Here is a 12,077-nt window from a genome sequence, read left to right as displayed (position 1 = left end):
CCTCTCCCGGGAGCCATTGATGACTTGCAGCTCTTCATGTCAGGATGGTACACATGCAGCTTGTTAAAGAAGACCAAGCACTCTGCCTCTGTCCAGCATGCTGACTCTTGGAGAGCTCAAGGATTCAGGCTTTCCAGTGAATGCGTGCCACTAGATGGCGTGTCAAGCTAATCCACGTCCCTTGGGTGGACTTGCTGGCTCCTCTACTCCTGCGATGTTGGGTGAGTCACTTCAGACTACCGGAAAGGCATTCAGGAGATACTTTAAACCAAGTCAGCAGAGAATGGTACTTTTACCTACATGGTATGATGCTAAGCATTAGGGTGTCTCTACCAGGAAACTGTGAAATCACCGTACTTCTTATTTCTTTGATTAAAAGTATATAAAAACTCAGATTAGATTTAGCCAAAGTGAAGGAAAATAGATCGTTTTGTTTCTCCTTATTCTATCTCATACTTTGGGTCTGGTCTTTCCTTGCTTCCTGAATGGGATCTAGATCCAAAATTTCTGTAGTCCCTCCTCACATTTAATTATCTGTTCACATTTGGCTTCTAAAATAGTTTTCTATCAGATATTTAACTAGCTATTTCCTTATAAAGATCCAATTCTGAGCCAGAAGTAAATCCAAGTCTCCTTAACCGATCTGTTTCGTCTTATTACACATCGCTATACTTTGTTATTTTTTTTCTCCATTGCATGTCCAGTTCTTTGCTGTTTCTCCTTAATCTTAGACTTCCTGGTTGTTGAATATATAGATTTTAGGGAGCAGGGTATTTTAAAAGTTAGAAAAGGTCTTTCTTGACTGACACCAACATATCGTGATATTCCATCACATATGTTCAAATTTAAAAAAAAAAACATAAAATACAAGAAATCATGAACAACAGTGAGCAAATTAGCAATCTCCAAAATTAAAGGTACAGACAGTATAGGTACTGAAATATGGTCTGTAAAATTTAATATTATTATATTGATTGCAAAGAAATAAAAGGGAATTGTACATAAGAATAAGCTGGCACAATCAAAGTGACTATGTGCAAAAAGAAAAAAAAAAAGCTAAGTTGAACACCCAGAACTGAAAAATATATTAGAATTGGGACTGGAATCAGCTGATGAGAAAAAAGGGAACTATAAGATAAATATGAAGAAATTACCCAGAATAAAGAGCTGAAAACAAAGAAAGACAAAACAGGAGAACTATATTAAGAAATACAAGAGTAGAACAAAAGGATGAAACATTTAATTGGATTTGTCAAAAGAGAGTTTGGAGATGAAATATTTGATGTGTTAATAGCTTAAAGTTTTCCATATTTGATAGAAAGCCAGCCCACGGACTGAGGAAGCACAGTCCCAGTTGTAATAAATAAAAAGAAACCCACAGTAGCATGTTCTTTAAAACCTAAGAACACTAGAGACAAGGTCAAAGTTGAAAAGTATCCTGAAGCACAAGGTAGATTGCCGACAAAGGAAAAGCAATTGGGTTGACAGACGTCTCAGAAGCAACCCTGGGATCAGAAGGAAGTGACACGATGACTTCAGTGTTGTGAAGGAAAAGTGACCTCTGTCATCAGTGAGATTCTCTTTGGGGGACAATAACAAGACACAGTGATTGACAGCAACACAACCAACAGCATGTCCCACCAAGGGACCAGCACAAAAGAAAACTTCCTTCAGGGAGAAAAACAGTTCACAAAAAAGATCTATAATGTAGCCAGAAAAGATTTATAGAGGGAGATGGGCGGGGGGAGATTCTAAACGTCCTTGAGAAATTTAGAAATATTATTTTATAAGGGCTGGAAAAACCAAGATGGAGTTAAAACAAAAACCAAATAGCTGGAAGTCCAAAAGAGGTATAAGAGCTTAACTGCTTTAGAGTCTATTTTTAAATGAAGCCTACATGGAAATATTTTAACAGAACTACTAAAAGAAGAGAGTTAAGCCCAAACGTTTCAAGCAAAGACAGGTTTTCTGGAATCTCTTGACAGGGCCTGGCCATCAAAGAGATTAATAGCTCCACGTGGTACTTATCACTGTTTATGCTCACAAAGGTTTTTAATTGCCTTCCCTTAATTATGGTGCTGAGGAATTTCCAAATCTCTTCAGAAACTAAAATGTCCTCCCACGGAATGGCTCTCCTCTCCCTTCTCCAAAGAGTCAGGCAAATGCTCTTTTCTTGAATAAGAGCCAGGTGTCATCATTGTCCAACCACCATATCTACCTTGTGTCCTGATGTCACGGCAGGTGTCAACAGAATTCACCCAGCCTGCAGCTCGTTAAAGTCTGCTGGAACACACATTAGCTGCCAACGACTGCCTCTATAGTACTTAGACCATTCTTTGGCGAGTATGTGCATTATTATTATTATTATTATTATTATTATTATTATTAATTGCTGTTATTATTATTTAGATAGCAGTACTAAGTACTGAGCTTCATAATGTCAATTCCATACATGGTCACTTCGTATGTTTTTTTTTTTTAATCTTGGAGAAAGCACTTACTGTCAGATTTTAACATAATTAATTGAGTTCTTTATAACAAAAGTAGATGAAATGCTTTATTTACTTTAAAACATTACAATCAAATGCGTTTTGTACGTTTGACATAGGAAAAAAATCATGAGTGACAGTGATATAAACATTTCAGTTTGGATGTCACAGACAAGGCACAAAAACAACTGGGCAGGTGACTCCTGTGAAGTCGGTGTCTTTGCGCCCCACTGTCTGGATGTCATGATCTTTATTTTCACAAGGAAATTTCTCATGGAGTAGTGTCTAACGTCTTTGTTAATAAACACGGCAAGGGAGAAGCTATGGGTATCTTTCCCAACCTTCTAGATAAAAGGGGTCAGACCACAGTTACCCCCAGCCAATCAGCCCCACCAAAAACTCGAACATGACTTTTTAGCTCAACTGCCACAACTTTATCCTTCTCATCTTCTTTATCCCCTCTAGATCTGGGTTCTCCAGTTCTACCTTAAAAAAAAAAAAATGGATCTCAAAGTGTAGTGAAGATGACAGACAGCTCCTGCCCACAACTATGGAATTCTGAGCCTGGATGAATCTGTAGCTCGGCTTAGAAATTCCTCTTTGAGAAGAATGCCGAAAGTGGAAACACTTTTGTCAAAGCCTTTCCCCCTCATGGCTTGGTGCTGAGGATGAAGATCCTCCCAGCAAAGGCACCTCCCTCTCAGGGCAGACTTAAGGAACCTCGTGTAGATAGATGAAGTGGCAAACCCCTGCCTTCATAGCTTCTCCTCACCAATGACGTGTGAGTGACTATCGAGTCAGGGCTCTCCCCCACTACCCATCTGGTTGTGAAGAGAACACGCTGGAGGCCGGGCCTGTGATTACTGTGGGAATAGGAAAGACCCCTAGACAGCCAGAAGGCTGTCTAAAGACTAAATGCTATTTGGCAATAGGTGGTCACTTGGCATCTTCAGCCTCAGCTCCACATTGTGTAAGATGGGAATAGACGGGGCTTGCTGCGAAGAACAAACATACCCCATCCATGCCAACCTCAGGCTGTTGCTTAAAGCAATTCAACTGCTTCTTACTCACCTTTGATGCTACTAGGGCCTTTGAGCTTCACTGGTCGTCCCAAGTGACTAGGAGGTAGGGTCCCGGCAGGGAACACCAGGCACATTTGCTTCTAAGACCTTAGAATTTCCATGGATGATTCCTATATTCTATACATCACTTCTAAACTCCCTTAAGATTCTGGCTGCAATTGAATCAATTTTTGAAGGGGTAATGTATATTTTACTATTTTTCCTCCACCCACTTTTGGTCCTAACATGAAAGTCATGTCATTAGCAAAGCTGTTCATTTGTACCCTTTAAAATTATTTACATCTGCCATTCTCCCTGATGGCTTTTTCTTCTATTCATGAGCTAAGTTTTATTCGGGATGGTATGGGAATAAGAAAATTGTCTGTAATTTCTGTTGTCTGATCTCAGCCTGTCACAACACATCACTATTCTGGGAGTTGGAACATCTCAAGAAGTCTCCTGGGGGAGGGCTTCCAACCTTCTCCCTTTAAATGGTTCCTTTCAACTGGACTCTGAGGAACCAGAGCCAGTTCTCAGTGTCATAGCTGGGATTGCTGGGTACCACACCAGTGCCAGCCCTAATAGGGTTAGAAGGACCTCACAGTGATATTGGGATAAAATAATCTACAGCGCAAACAATACTCCTGGCCAGCAGATAGGGGTGGCGCCAGAGGTACAATCCGGTGTAACACCACCCAAATGCATCTACCACCAGGCTCTCTGAAAGCGTATGTTCAGAGTACAAATCCTTACTCCAGATCCACCCATCCAGTCTCCAAGGCAGAGCCCAACAGCATTTTTGACAGTGGCAGTCAGTAATCCTTGTGTTCTTTAATTGATGTTTTTACTGTTTGGTTCTTTAAGGCAGAGCATCGTACAGCCCAAGTTGGCCTTGAACTCACCACGTAGCCCAGGATGACCTTGAACTTCTAACTCTCCTGCCTTTACCTCCCAAATGTTGGGATCACAGGCATGTGTTACTACCCCTGGTTTATAGTGCTAGGGATTTGAATCAGGGCTTCGTGCATGCTAATCAAGCGCTCTACCAACTGAGTCACATCCCCAGTCCCATAGGCAAGTAATTGTTTTACCAAGTGTTTTTAAATGCTTTATTTCTTTTTTATGTGTGTATTTTGCCTTCGTGTGTGTGTGTGTGTGTGTGTGTGTGTGTGTGTGCGCGCGCGCAGTACCTACAGAGGCCAGAAGAGGATATCAGATGCCCCAGAACTGGAACTGGGAGGCTCCATGTGCTGGAAAATGAATGTGGATCCTCTGGAAGAGTAACCAGCACCTGTAATCACAGAGCCATCTCTCCAGCCCCTTTCTTTTTCAGTTTTCAACGATGTATTTATTTTTGTTTTGTGTGTCTGCGTGTTTTTGATGGCATACATATGTGTCCCATGTGAGTTTAGTGTTCCCAGATGCTCTACGAGACCAGTGGGTCCCTGGAACTAGAGTTACAGACAGCTGGGAGCATCATGAAGGGCTGGGAACCAAACTCAGGTCCTCTGCTAAAGCAGTCAGTGTTTTTGACTGCTGAGCCATCTCTCTCCAGTCCCTAGGCGAGTAATTCCAGGCCAGGCAATTTTGTAAAACACAGATCCAACAGGAAAGGCCTGTAGATTGGGAATCTAAAGATCTGACAGGTTTGTGACTCCATAAATGGGGATAATGGCTTATCCATCTATTTAAAAATGGAAGGAGAGTGGATGAACCTAAGCAGTTTCTGTTACTCCGCTCCTCTCAAAGACTGCTTCAGATCTAACCAGATTTTTATATGTAGCGCCAGCCCTCTCTCACCCTGGGGTGCCCATCCCTACACCACGTGCAGAGTGAGGATCATGAGAAGGGCTGAGGTTCCCAACCCATGTGAGGTGCTACTACACCCCAAGCTGTAGATACAAGTGCCTGGAGGACTAGATCCTGAGTTCCCCTGGGCTTGCTTGGGTGGAAGAACTGAATACTGTTCTGAGTCTCCTAATAGGTCTATACATGGCCTAGAGAAGAACTCTGAGCACCAGGGGACCCCTCCTGCCACCGGCTTCCACACTCCCTCCTCCAGCTTGTCCCTGACTCAGCTGTGAGTCACAGGCAGAGACAGAAGCTCCTGCAGCAGGCCTCTACCCACCTCCCCCTCTCCCTGAGGCCACTCATCCCTCTCTCTTCTCCTTCACCTCCTTTCAGCTCAGACTTCTACAGTCTGGCTTTGCAGATCACTGAGCACGTCCTAAAAAACTGGGATGGATGGACAAACACACAACACTTAAATATCAAAATATTCCCATTTAAGTTTTTTTTTTTAAAGAAAACTTTAAATCTCTGGGTTTATTATAATTTATCCATAGCACTATTTCTTATCATACGCATAAAAATACTCATCCTTTCTTGGGCATGACTTATCTTCCTTCATACATTGTAGGGAATCAGTGGACGGAGATCACCTCTGTCTATGAGACTTTCTTTACACCCTAGAAAAACAGGAAAGGAACTAATACGCATAGGCACTTCCTGTGCAGGACACAGTATTTGGAGAAGACACAAAGGGGTGTGTGAAGAAATGTGGAGGGCACCAAGGACAGCCGACTCAGCCTTGGCCATTCAGTTCATCTCCTATCCACGCACCTAGAAGCAACTGCTCTTCCTCTCCCCCGAAGGTCTGGAAGCCCACATGATTCATGCAGCCCTACAAAGAACAACCTGTGCTCCACTTTCCCCCAGTTATTTTGAAAGCCTGTTATCTTCTATACATTGAAATTTCTTTTTCAAATTTGTCAGCCTATAGACTTGTCATTAGAACTTTTATGTTTCCAATTTTAACTTTTTTTTCTTAAATGTATTGCTCCCCCCAGCCTTCTGTAAGCTCATGCATGCCCCTGGCTCTACAAGGCAATATATTTGGTCTCTGTGGCCTGTGCTATGGGGCTCTTTGGTGGTAAGAAGCCTGACACAGTGCTCAGTGTGCTACTGCAATAGCTGCTGTGGCTATCCAATATTCTTCAAAAGTGCCTGAGCAAGTTGAAATCAAAAGCTGGTGATTAAGAAATGACGTCTTTGCCATATTGATTTAGAGCCCAAACAGACAGATCAGACTTAGGTCTTCTGAGGCCAGGGACACTAGCAAGTCTAGAACTCAGCACCAGAGTTATGGCTTTTGTCTTCCAGCCCTTGGAAGTGCCAGCATTGGGCTGAAGTATCCTCCTGGTCCATCTAGGGCAGGCCAAAGCAACCGTGAAGTCCTTTGGCAGGCCAGTTCTCCTCTAAGCAATGATTCTCCCTCCCCAACCCCACCCTAACCCAGCAGCTTCTTACATCACACACAGAGGACCTTTTCTGGAAATCTCATGAAGTACAAGAGATGCAAACAGAATGCTCTCTGGATTTCCAGTCAGGTGGCGATGGAAATGCTGACCAGCCAATCAGAGGCTACCCATGGATCAATAAGTTGAGACTAGACCACCACTGGATTAAGGGATGGCAAGCATCTCCTTGCTCCAGCCTCTCTTCACCCAGTCACGTGTCTCACCAGAACAATGCAGATTGAAAAGTCTGCTAACAAAATCGAAGGTTGTGTGTCAGAGCCAAGAATTCTGATGGGAAGTTTATCCTTGATGATAAATGAACACGTAGGAATACCGAACTTCTCCTCTCAAGTGGGAATCCCCAGTTTGGGCTCTGCTTGGCTAGATAGTTCTTCTGTTGGTTGTGGCTAGTTGTTCTTCCATGTCTGCTTAGAGTTGATAAGACGGGCACAGATAATGGCCGCCGTGCCCAGGCTCTTCTCTCACCATGTGGGATAGTTTAGGTGCATTTGGCAGGGTCTGTGGCAGCAAGAGGACAAATCCCTTCACAGGAACATGAGAGGAAGAGTTTGTGGCGACTTTCTCAGTTTACCTACAAAAGTCCAACTTGGGATTCAGGCAAAAATCAATTTTATTTTTTGCAACGGTAGGAAGAGGAAGGGCTTCTTGCTGAGGTATCTTCTTCTGCCCAAAGCATCTATGGTGGCGCGGGCCAGTGAGGCCAAACGATGTGGACACCACATCGCTGGGGCCTAGTCTGAGTGTGTTTGTGGGGAAACAACCCACATTCAAAATATAAGGAGACGACATATCATTTCCCGTTCTTCATCTTGCATCACCGACTTCTGCTTTTCTCCTCTCTCAAACCTGTGTTTGAAACATCGGTCAAAGGCACCTGAGGACAAGCTTGTTCACACTGAAGAATGGTGTGGAACACCCTCAGAGGCACCAGCCCTGAAAAGACCAGGAGAGGGAGGGAAGAGAGGGTGGAGGGAGGGGCGGAGTAGGGGAGCCTTAGGATTGTCACTGTGTGCAACAGAAAGATGAAAAGCAGTTTGCGTCCTCCGAATGGAAAAAGAAAGAGCACTTAAGACTGTGTTTCAAAATGCTCTCCTCTGTTTGTTCCAGCCACTTAGAATCATGAGTCAGAGCAGTAAATTGAAGCCATTTCTGTGATTGTCCAGGAGGTCATTTTCACTAAGCTCACTAAAAGGCCTTCTGATTTTAGCATAACAAGACTCATTGACCAGTGACTGGAAGCAACGGGGATACAAGGTACATTTCACCATTTATCTCTCTTGCGAGCAGAAGGTCTTCTAACAGTAGTAATGAATCCCTCTGTCTCTAAGCACAGAACAGCACTCGTAGAAAAACATACTGCAGGCATAGGTAATTTCTAGAGATCAGGGGTCCAAAACTACCTGCTTCAGAACTGGACACAGAGTCTTGTTTCTGCTAAGGAAATGGGATGGGGGAGGGGCAAGATAAACTCGGTGGGTTATTACGTGTTATGATCTCACACAGCGTTTTCTTGGTAAGTTGCTCAAGATGTTTGGGCACTAAGATTTGAAATCAGCCTTCTTAAAGGAGGATCCCTTGCCAAAGAAGAAATCAGCAAAGCTTCCAAGGTGGTTGCTGGTCAGAGAAAGTCCTAGGCTTGCCGGCTCTCAGATCTGGGTCCTGTCTCCGTAGTCTGCATCTCATTTCCAGTCAAACAGAGAGGTGTCTTAAAAGTATCAGACTACCAGGGACATCCTGGTTGGAAAGTCGCCCTAGGGAAACGCAGAAAGAGCCCACCGTTAAACCACAGACTGAGAAAGTAATAGACACAACTGGTAGCTAACCGGGCAGAGCTGAAAACCCGATCAAAACCATGCACACCTTTGCCTCTAGACTTTGTTAGATTTCTGGTGATTATCCCAAAGCCCAGGAAATGCTAAAGCCAACATCTGTCAGATAGAACTCGCTTGCATGGCCAAAGAATAACTTGGCATTGTCTCGAGAATACTGACACGTGGATGGTACGCCGTTAACCTGAAGTCACCTGAAGTCACCTGAAGTCACCTGAAGTCACCTGAAGCCACCTGAGACTTTCTTCCTCAAGAGTGGTACCTTCCTTGGTCATTGCATTTCTCTAGTTCAAGAGCAACCAAAGATGTTTAAGTGCTTGGGGGAACATTAATATAATGTCGAACACCTATTTCCTGCTCTCCATATTGCATTCTAAAAAGTGCCCAGAGGTGAGGAGGCAGCTCAGTGGTAGAGAGCTTGTCTAGCATGGGCAAGGCCCTGGGGTCGAGCTCCACTGAAAAGGAAAAAAAAAAAAAAGACAGGAAGGTAGGCAGGCCAACCCACCTAAGAGTCTAGAAAATAGAATACAGTCAGGTTAGCTGACAAATAGAAATTCTCGGGCATGGAGAGTGATATCCAAAGTGTTTAGTGTGGGAGAGAGGTGCAGAAGTACTCTGGTGCCCTCCTGTGGACACGTGACTGTCCAATGTCTCCAAAATCCAGAGCTCTTTTCAGGGGCTGAAGGAAAAGTAGACTTCTCGAGTGCACAGAGAAAGCAATGAAGTCTACGTACGTCCATTTATAAGAGAACTGAGCAGAAGCAATGGCTCCCTCCACAGACGCAAGGTTCTGAGTACTCAGCATTCACTCATTCAACAGGAAGAAGTGGGTAAGCGGTCCTTTGTGAACAGCCATCGCTCTCTGGAAAGTCCGCATAAGCACGCACAGAATATTTTGCACACAGTCCACAGAAACCCAGGGTAAAGGCTAGTGGGGATGTGAGCCTTTTGAAGGTCTTTCCTACAATCACCTATACATTATCTACTTTTTTTAAAAAAATTATTTTTTATTTATTTTTTGTTGATTTAGTCGCCTCCCTGAGGGTCCCACCCTTACTTCCTCCACCTGACCCTAAAAAGAGTGCAATTGATGAGTGGGCCTCCACGCCCATATTGCCCCCCAGGGGGCCTCGCAACCCCACAACTCCCCCTCATTCCCCGACCCAGCACCAGAAAGATCAGGGTGCGCCCTCACGGTTTTCTTGGCGGGCTCCTTTTTCCTCCTCTTCTCCGAGTTGCTGTGGAAGGACAGGTCACGCCCACGGTAGGACGGGCCCCGGCTCAGCTCCCCGCGGCTCAGCTCCAGCTCGCTGTAGGGTGGCAGCGCGTCCTCATCCGCCGCGTCGTCCTCGTCTTCGCCCTCGCTGGCCCCAGCCTTGTAGGTGGCTGGCGGCGACCAGGCGTAGTAGGATGCGCTGCGCGGACCGAGCTGCGCGCCCAGCTTGGACGGCGTCTCCAGGCTGCCCCCGCGGCTGCTGCTCTCCGGCCGTGCCTGGCGCTCCAGCACGCTGCTCAGGTACGAGTGATCGTACTTGGGCGCGGTGCCCGGCGTCCGGCTCACCAGGCGCGGCAGGGGCGCATCCTCCGGCGGCCGGCGGCGTGCGGGTGCGGGGCTGTAGGTCCAGCCGCGCTCCCCGTCTCCCGGCGGCTCGCGACTGCGCCCGCGCCCGTAGTACTCATCCAGCGAGCCGTCCTGGTAGAAGGCACCGTGGGCCCGCGACTCGGAGCGCTCGAAGCGGCTCCCCGCCCGCGCCTCGTGGCTGTTGCCGTTGCCGCGCCGCGACCGCTGGCCGTAGGAATCTGCGAAGGCTGCCAGCTCGTCCATCGACACGGCCGGCACGCCGGTGGCGAAGTTCTTCCGCGACAGCATCTCGGATTTGGAGCGCGGCTGGCTGTGGGCAAATGGTCACTGGTTACTGCCTCTGCGTGGAACCCTTGCAGCGCACCCCTGGAGTTCTAGGGGGCCCAGCCTCTACCCCTCCTCCGCCCGGCGGGATGAATCAACTTTGGCACCTTTCTTATGATGCGGATTCAGCCAGAACAATCCTGGCTCTCTCATGAGTTTGTGTGGAAGACCAGAAGGGTGTTGTGTATCTGAAAATACCTTGTGATCTGTGTGGTGCTGAAACACACAGATCAGCTTGTGGTCGAGATTGAGACCCCTTGGGTGACAGTCACACGTCTTACTCCACCCATCCCCACAACCACAGCAAACAGCAATGCACACAGTTCTGGTCCCAGAAGACCAGAATAGTTGGTAACAGAAAGAACTGTTCCTCTCTCTGAGGCAGGGACCAAGTTGCCTATTAAGTCAGGAGTCCCACAGACCTCCGGGGAGTCTACTGTCCTCCAAGAACAGATAATGAGTGCAGGCATGCTATTCAGGGATCAAGCTGTCACATAAATTATTAAATGTTGGTTGGACTTATCACCCTGGGCAAGTTCCTTAGCATCTGGAACTTTGTTTCCTTGCCTTAAAATAGGAACTTAACAGTAGCTGCTTTTTTTTTTTTTTTTTAGAAGTATAAGGATTAATTACAAGAGATGATGGCATGCTTATCATTCTTATGACAAATAATTGGGGCAGTGAAGATGGTGGGTTCTTTAAAGGTTCTAGAATAAAACATATGAAGAGAGTGTCTGGGTTTGTTACGGGGCCCAAGACACTTATTTCAAAAAGGCTTAACTGACTACTACTCACACACAGTATCACAAGGGTGTAATATAAGAGATAACCCACAGTCTATAGAAACAGAGGAACAGACACACGGTGGCCTCTTCCCATTCGTGTCACCTGTGTCTGAAGCTCTCACGGTCCTCTTTGTTATACTCCAGGGCTGGTGCCCTGTTGGTCCCACTGTTGCCTCCCATGACCCCTGACCAGTAGTCAGGATTGCTGTCTAGGTCCCCAGACATAGGGAACTGCTTATTCCGCATCTGGTGGTAAGACTGGCGGAAATTGCTGTCATCATCATGCAGGGAGCTGAGTTCCGAGATGGTGTTGTTATCTGCAGGAACAAAAAAAGCAGGCACCACGGTTCTCTCCACGGTAGGAAGGGAGAGCTGCTGTGGGCTGAGATCATGTGTTCCAGAATCTCCTGCCTGGGAGCCTTGGTCCTGACCAGGGTGATGCATGCACACAGGTGGTATTTGTGTTACTCAGCAGGAATTGGCGCCAGCTCAAACCCAACTTGCTTACAGAGAGGGAGGCTCCCTGTCTTTGTTCTACCTGAGGCAGGCTTCCCAGAACTCAGGCTGTCTGCAGCTGGCCTCCTAGTACATCTCCCTTGTCCAAATGTTTTTTCTCTGTCCTATATAATTTCTGTGGTGAACTTCAATGATCCAGGCATGTTGGGCCCAGAGATGGGGGGGGGGGCG

General features: G+C 46.1%; 1 protein-coding gene across 3 annotated transcripts in view; it reads right to left on the bottom strand.

The window, feature by feature from the left end:
* Positions 1-2,543: 2,543 nt before the first annotated feature.
* Positions 2,544-12,077, bottom strand: part of Ildr2 (immunoglobulin like domain containing receptor 2) — a 63,307-nt gene continuing 53,773 nt past the window's right edge. For all 3 annotated transcript variants that reach the window (XM_031388305.1, XM_031388325.1, XM_031388316.1), the window contains 3 exons: positions 11,494-11,707; positions 9,895-10,591; positions 2,544-8,621 (listed from right to left, as the gene is read on the bottom strand). In XM_031388305.1, the coding sequence (XP_031244165.1) occupies positions 8,586-8,621; positions 9,895-10,591; positions 11,494-11,707 (947 nt within the window). In that variant the 3' untranslated portion in view covers positions 2,544-8,585. The remainder of the gene's footprint in view (positions 8,622-9,894; positions 10,592-11,493; positions 11,708-12,077) is intronic.

The sequence above is a fragment of the Mastomys coucha genome, unplaced genomic scaffold (assembly GCF_008632895.1).
Source record: "Mastomys coucha isolate ucsf_1 unplaced genomic scaffold, UCSF_Mcou_1 pScaffold1, whole genome shotgun sequence".
Taxonomy (NCBI): Eukaryota; Metazoa; Chordata; class Mammalia; order Rodentia; family Muridae; genus Mastomys; species Mastomys coucha.
This window is presented reverse-complemented; position numbering and strand designations above follow the sequence as displayed.